General features: G+C 42.2%; 1 protein-coding gene across 1 annotated transcript in view; it reads left to right on the forward strand.

The window, feature by feature from the left end:
* The first annotated feature begins 1,077 nt into the window (after positions 1-1,077).
* LOC147451354 (uncharacterized) overlaps positions 1,078-7,295 on the forward strand; it is a 97,661-nt gene continuing 91,443 nt past the window's right edge. The window contains exons 1-6 of the mRNA XM_086520608.1: positions 1,078-1,600; positions 2,093-2,260; positions 2,327-2,716; positions 3,393-3,592; positions 3,647-3,934; positions 4,116-4,384. Coding sequence (XP_086376734.1) covers positions 1,078-1,600; positions 2,093-2,260; positions 2,327-2,716; positions 3,393-3,592; positions 3,647-3,934; positions 4,116-4,384 — 1,838 coding nt within the window. The remainder of the gene's footprint in view (positions 1,601-2,092; positions 2,261-2,326; positions 2,717-3,392; positions 3,593-3,646; positions 3,935-4,115; positions 4,385-7,295) is intronic.

The raw sequence follows: 7,295 nt of genomic DNA on the forward strand, positions 1-7,295 counted from the left end.
TTTCTCACCCATCTTCATAGGTGTTCGACTTTGGTGTATTCTACCATCATACAGGGTTTCTTTCCAATGGTGTGACTCGTGTAGAGCTATAGAGGCACTTGTTTTCCTTGTCGTTTGCACGCTAACATCGTTTTGGTGCCCCACAGAGGAGAAATCCTCGCGTGCTCTAATTTTTACGAAATTCGTATACCATGCAGACAGAAAATGTAAATGGGATGTGGGTCCTTATGGACAACTGCCTATGTATGTGCTATTTGTGGACAGCAAGTGAGGCGGTCGTTTAATTGGATTGCAGTCTTTGTGAGGGTCGTGAGGTTGTTTGAAGCCAAGCACTGGGGGCCGGGTTACCGAGTGTGAGGTAGATTAGGTACTAGAGCGATCCATCGCAGTTTCGACGTCACATGTAAGTGTTTGTGTGGCAATCAAACATGGTAGACGAGTTTCCTAAGTTTCATGCATTGCCTAGTGAAAATGCGCACTCTTTTATTGAGAAATTGGAAGTTACTTGCTTGATTCGGGGCATATAGGATCTGACTATACTGTTACGGCTGCTACAATACAGTTTACAGGATGAAGCAAAAGCTTGGCTACAAAATTATGGAGAGGCGGCACAGGCACAAACGTCAGGGATTGTGTTGGACTATAATCATGTGAAGCTGGCATTTTTGGCACAATACAGGAATGTCAAAGACCTGATGAAGTTTGGCATGAGATTTTGGGCTACACTAATCAGAGTGTGGATGATCTTGTCATGCATTTTACCCGCCTTTGGGATAAATGGGCCCGAGCATTGGGAAATGAAACCCCTCTCGCCATGTTAAAAAGGACCGTTTTGTGGCAACCTTGAAGGAGAGTTTGAAGTTTAAAGTTGAGTTGAAGCGGCCTACCACTTTTGACGAAGCAGTTGTAATTGCCAGGGGGAAAGAGTGGAAAGCTCAAAAACTTAACGAGTATGGGAGAGTGGTCCATGGATAGGTTAATGGTGGCCAAAATGAGGAGGTCCAGGTAGAGGCTGGAGTTCAACCTATGCAAAGGGCCGCAGACACTGAGCAATTGTAGCATAATATGCAAGACATGATGACCATGATGCAGGAGTTACGGCTCAATGTCCTTGGAGGTGGTCGTGGTCGTGGCGGTGGTAGAGGGGTGGCCCAGACATATGAAGCTCAACCTAATGCCAATGCGGGTCATGGACAAGGTGCTCCTCAGCCAGCAAGAAGGTTTATCCCTACTTGTTATAATTGTGGTGAACTGAGACATATCAGCACTCATTGTACAAAGCCAAAGAGGATGGGAGGTGTTATGTACCCACTTCCCCAGCAGGTTTGTGACAGGTCTAATGATTATGCCTTGGATATACGAGAGGATCGTGGTGTTGAACAAGAGAATCAAGCTTCAACATCAGGTGGTCACGTGGGTATTGTGCAAGTTGAGAATAAAGAGGCAAATATGATGCCATTGGGGAAGCGGGAAAGGGCACCAAATAGTGCTGGCCCTAGCAAGAAGAAAGGAAAGGAGAAAGAGGGTGAAGATGCAAAGACCAAGAAGAAAAGGAGACCTCGCAGGAAGTTTGAAGTAGTGGATTTGCCATTGGGAGAAGGTCAGATAGCTTATAGTCTCAAGGAGGATCTGATTGGGAGGAAAGTAAATTGTACTTTTGGACAGTTGATGAACATGGTACCCAAATTTAAGAGGCAGTGGAAGTCGTTAGTGAATCCTATTGAAAAAGAGCCAAAGAGTGGTCATGTCAGAGTGTTGTCTCTGGAGGAGTTACCCGACATCTGTCCTGTGGTGAACACTTGGCACAAAGGTGTGGGCATGGGAGAGGCCTACATTGATGGAGGTGCGCAAGTTTGTGTGATCACACAGTCATGTGTCGAGAGACTTGGCTTGATCATGTCCAGAAGCTCTGGGTTCAAGATTCGACCAGCAAACCATGCCAAAGTTAAGTGTTTGGGACTAGTCAAAGGTTTGGAGATTGATGTTTTTAATGTGAAAGTTATGGTGAACTTTCACGTTATGCCGACAGGTTTGGGAGCTTTTCCTCTCATATTGGGACGACCTTGGTTAAGAGTTGTTGGTGCTGTACAAGATTGGGGCAAGGGCACAATCACTGTGTATAGCAAAAAGGGAGAGAAGAGGATGTTTGATATGATTACCAAAAAGCCTCTGGTATCAAAAGAGGTTTCTGAAGACGATGAATCTGAAAGAAGTTCAGAGGATTCAGATAGCAGCGCTACTTCAAGTTCCAGTGACGAGGGTGAGGTGTCTTTTTTGTTACTAAATTAAGAGGAGAAAGAAGATGGTGAAGTGCTGCAAATTTCAGAGGATATAAATGCATCAAGTCGATTGGAGCAGCTTGAAGAGTTAATGCAGCCCAAGCAGGAGCTATCAGTGAAGAAAGGACTTGTTCAAAGTATGCTAAGTACAGATTTGTCACAAAAAGAAAGGGCAAAATACCTGATGATGTTGGATAAGTTTCCGAATCTTTTCATTACATCATATCAAGAAATAAGGGGTTTTGTTGGGGACCTAGTGAAGATTGAGTTGATAGAAGGAGCAAAGCCAATGAGACAAAAACTAAGAAGAATGGGTAAGGAGCAAATAAATGCTTTAATAGAAGAAGTGGATAAGCTTTTGAATGCAGGGTTTATTGTTCCAGTAGATAATGCTGAGTGGGTTAGCCCTGTAGTGGTCACACCCAAGAAGGATGGGCGTTGGAGAGTTTGTGTTGATTATAAGCCGTTAGATGTAGTGACCAAGAAGGATCCTTACGCATTGCCTTTCATTGATCAACTCTTGGATACATTGGCTGGTTTTGAAAGGTATAGCGTCTGTGATGGTTATTCAGGATACTTTTAGCTTATCCTTGCTCCTGAAGATCAGAAGAAGACTACCTTTATCACTCCATGGGGTTGTTTTTACTTTTGTTGCCTTCCCTTTGGGTTGACAAACGGGCCTGGGGATTTTGAGAGAAAGGTAGATTGGGTTCTTACCCCATTCCTTGGGAAGTTTGTCAAAGGGTTCATAGATGATTTTTGTGTGTACAGCTCACACAAGGAGCATGTTCAAAAGCTTGATATGACTTTTGCAAGGTATGATGAATGCAGGAGTCAGTTAAACCCTAAAAAATGTCATTTGGCACAGCCAAGGGTGAAGCTTCTTGGGCATATGATCTCTGAAAATGGGATTGAAGCAGATCCGGGGAAGGTAGAAGCTTTGCTATTGCTGTCATCCCCAAAAGATACGAGGCAATTGGCTACATTCATTTAGAAGGTCAAATATCTATCTCGTTTCATACCGTTGGCGTCACAGCTGTTGTATCCTTTGCAACAAATGGTAAAAAATGATCCTTTTGAGTGGACATGTCTGTGAGGATGTTTTTGACAAAGTTAAAGAAGTATTGAGCACCTTACCTGTTATGCAAGCCCCTGATTGGGAGAAGGAGTTTTATGTTAACCCGTCAGTTGGAGAAGATGCTATCGGAGCTATGTTGTTGCAAAGAGGGAAAGAGTCTCAGTATATGAATCCTGTTTATTATGCTAGAAGGGTGAAAACTCCTCATGAAAGAGAGTACTCAGAGGTTGAATTGGTGATGATTAGCATGGTCTATGTGTGTAGACGGTTTAGACATTACTTGTTGCAGAAACCGTTCACCTTTCTCACTAGTTTTTCATTTCCTCAATTGTTCAATAACTCAAATATATCAAAGGCAGTGATGAAATGGGTTATTGAGCTGCAAGAGGTCCAATTCACTTTTCTAGTGGAAGAGAGTACTCGGGCTACTTTGGCAGACTTACTCACTTATAAAGAGACTCCTATTTTGGTTAAAGAGGAGGTGGTCCAAAGGAAAAAGTGGAAACCCTTGCTATATCAAATGCTTCACTGCTACATTTTGATGGCTCTTATCGAAGAAGTCATGATGCTACTTCTGGTGGGGTTGTTATTTATGATGCGCAGGGAAATCTTGTGAGGAAGCAAGGGTTAAAACTCAATGCAAAGAGTAATAATGAAGTGGAGTATATGGCTCAGCTTGAAGGCGGGTTAAACATTTGTCTACAATTGGGAATCAAACGTTTGAAAATCAGAGGTGATGTGTGTTAGTGGTAAAGCAGGTAATGGGAATATGGAAGAATAAGAATCCTAGACTGAAGAATCTATGCTTCAAAGTGAAATCGTTACTCAAAAAGTTTGAGGCATGGAGCTTGCAGCATGTCGAAAGGACTCAAAATGAAGAAGTGCATGAGGCCGCGCAAGCAATGATTACTTGTGTGTTTGTGTTGAAAGCGGATGCCCCTTTGTATCATGGAAGAGAGGTGCTGTCAAAAGAGGTGGATTTCTTATTGACCGGTCTCTTGCCTGAAGATTTTCCTTCATCTAAAAAGTATGCTTTTATGAGAAGAGCAAGAAAGTACAAAATGATTGGTGATATGCTTTACATGAAAGGAAGTGATCTGGTGTTGTGTCATGTGCCTTGGAAAGAGGAGATTTACAAAATTTTAGAAGAAAACCATGAAGGGTCTTGCGGAGGTTATTTTGCTATGAAGATTATGCTTCACAAGATCTTGCAAGAAGGCTATGTTTGGCCTAGTATTCAGCGGATGTCAATCACTGGTGTAAATCTTGCTTAGCTTGTCAAAAGATGGGAAAAAGGGTTCTTAAACCCGAGCTGCGGAAGACAATCCTAGCTAATGAGGTGTTTGAAAAATGGGGCCTCGATGCTATTGGGCCATTACCCACTACAAGTAAGAGGAATGTGTATATTTTGACAGCGGTGGATTATTTATCAGGTTGGGAAGAGGCCAAGGCTGTCAAACAAATTACTAGTGTATGAGCACATATGCTGCAAGTTCGGGGTGCCATTGGAGTTACTGTCTGACAGAGGGCCAGGGTTTAGAGGTGAAATGTTCGGTTTCTTATGCAAGAAGCTTGGCATAGAGCATAAATACATCACCCCTTATTATCCGTAGTGCAATGGACTTAATGAGAGGTTTAATGGAGAATTGGTGAAGATTCTGACAAAAATGACTTTAACACATGCCAAAACTTGGGACTCAGAGTTGCCTTGTGCGTTATGGGCATATAGAACGAGTTCCTCACTTATCATCACTCTTCTTGCTAGCATTCATAATAGCATAGTAATGAAGATGGAAGCATGGCTCTTGGTTGGATTTGCATTCCATAGCCAAGAGTGTTGGTGTGGGCTCTCAACCTCTCTACTTGCTTGGAGAAGGAGAGGGAGCTCTTGCACTTTGCACTTCACACAATGGGAGTGTGTGTGAGTGTGTGTGGGAGAGTATACCCCTCAAGTAGGCCCCCTACTTGCTTTGGTCGACCCCCCCTTGTAGCTCATGCTTGAATCTCATTTAACCGCTCAGGCCTAGCTAATCACAAGCAAGAGTCATACCAAGCAACAATGGTAGCCTTGGGACAAGTGTCCCCCTTTCCCCTTTGAGAGAGAGGGCTTGATAAATGCTAAATCAATTAATTAAGTCCACTAAATTATCATTGGACCACCTTTGGCCACATGTCACGCATGCATTTGTTGAGCCTCCTACTTAGCACCTAGCAGATTCTATGCTAATCTAATGATTGTTATAACCGTTAGGGTTGTCAGACTTTATTGGTGCTGGTTGTGCTGATTCATAGTTATACTGAAATTCTTGGCAGGCTTTGTGAATGTTTGGCACATCTTGTGAATTGGTCGGATGTAGAATAGGTCGAAAGGTTCGTCTTCTGAATGTGGCTGTGTGTTTGGTACTGGTTCCCCTGGGATTCCATCTGATTTGGCATAATACAACTTGATTTTGGCCCCATTGTAAACTCTGGCAGTAGTAGTCCCAACAAATCCCTTAGTCTGACTGTGCCATTGGAGAATACCCAATCCACTTCATATGGTCTAGACCAAGCTTTTTTTAGGGTTGGTTTCTTCAGTCCCAGTTTTGGTTGATATAATAGTATTAGGCCACCCTTCTTGAACTCCTTGACCTTGATCTTATTGTCGTGCTAGTACTTTCTTCTATATTGGACAACTTCCTATTCCAACATTGCCCTCTATACGATCTCATCCATCTTCAATAACTCATCTAACCTACTCTTCAAATTTTGTTTAGAGTCCATTCCATGTTTCACAGCCAATCTCAGACTAGGGATTGAAAACTCTATGGGAACTATCGCCTTTGTTCCATACACCATTCTGAAAGTTGTCATGCTAGTGGTAACCTTGTAGGCAGTTCGATAAGCCCATAACATTGTCTGAAGATTGGTATCCCACTGGTGTGGTTCCTTCTGAACTATTTTTGTGAGAATGATCTCAATAGTTTTATTGTTGCTTTTCACCTAATCATTACATCTAGGATAATAGGATGTAGACTTTATGTGCTTAACTGAAAAGATCTTAGTTAGTATTTGAATAATTTCATCAATAAAATGTATTCCCTGATATGAGACAATTTTGATTAGACATCCATGTACGCATATGATGTTTTCATATAAAAATACATTTGTTGGTCTGGTTGTATGATATGGTAAGGCCTTGGCTTCAACCCACTTGCTACATAATGTGTGGCATTAATGATATACTTATTCTTCCTTGGAGTAATCTTCTTAAATGGCCCCATAAAATCCAGACCCCATTTCATGGAAGATTCCTAGCAGATGTACTAGAGTTAGTGGTGTCATATCAGCAGCTGTTGGCCTTCCCATCCTTTGGAAGATATCACCAGTTTTACAAAAGGCTCTGGGATCAACCATCATTGTTTGCCACCAAAGGCTTTCTTGGAGGATTTTCTTATATGTAATGTCAGTTGAGAAGTGTCCCCCTGCATTGTAAGATTCGGTAATAACTTACATTCGTCCTTTCATTGGCACACATATGTGAAGCACACCATCAATGCCTAGTCTGTAAAGTGCTCCAACAATGATGATAAATTTCAAACTTTTTATGATGAGCGCCTTCTTCTCATTTTGGACCAGTCATATGGAAAACTTCCCAAGTGAAGAAAATCATAAACATATTGTCATTCTGTGTCCGGTTCCTCTTTAGATGTATTATTATATAGAAGTGTGGAGACTTCAATGAGTGAGTAAGTGCTAAAAAAATATGAAGGAAAAATGAATTTTTATCAGCTTGGGGTCGTGAGTGAGGTGGGCTTTTCAGTTGTGAAGAACGAAGCCCTTGTTGTTGCTGCAGTGTGCGATGGTGCATGGGGGTTGTGTAGTCGAGGTGCCCATGTGTGTGTGCGAGGGAATAAAGCCTTGATTGGAGAGTGTGTCTCTCATCAAGAAGGCCATAA

The sequence above is a fragment of the Adiantum capillus-veneris genome, chromosome 9 (genome assembly GCF_014529385.1).
Source record: "Adiantum capillus-veneris isolate H3 chromosome 9, ASM1452938v2, whole genome shotgun sequence".
NCBI classification, from domain to species: Eukaryota; Viridiplantae; Streptophyta; class Polypodiopsida; order Polypodiales; family Pteridaceae; genus Adiantum; species Adiantum capillus-veneris.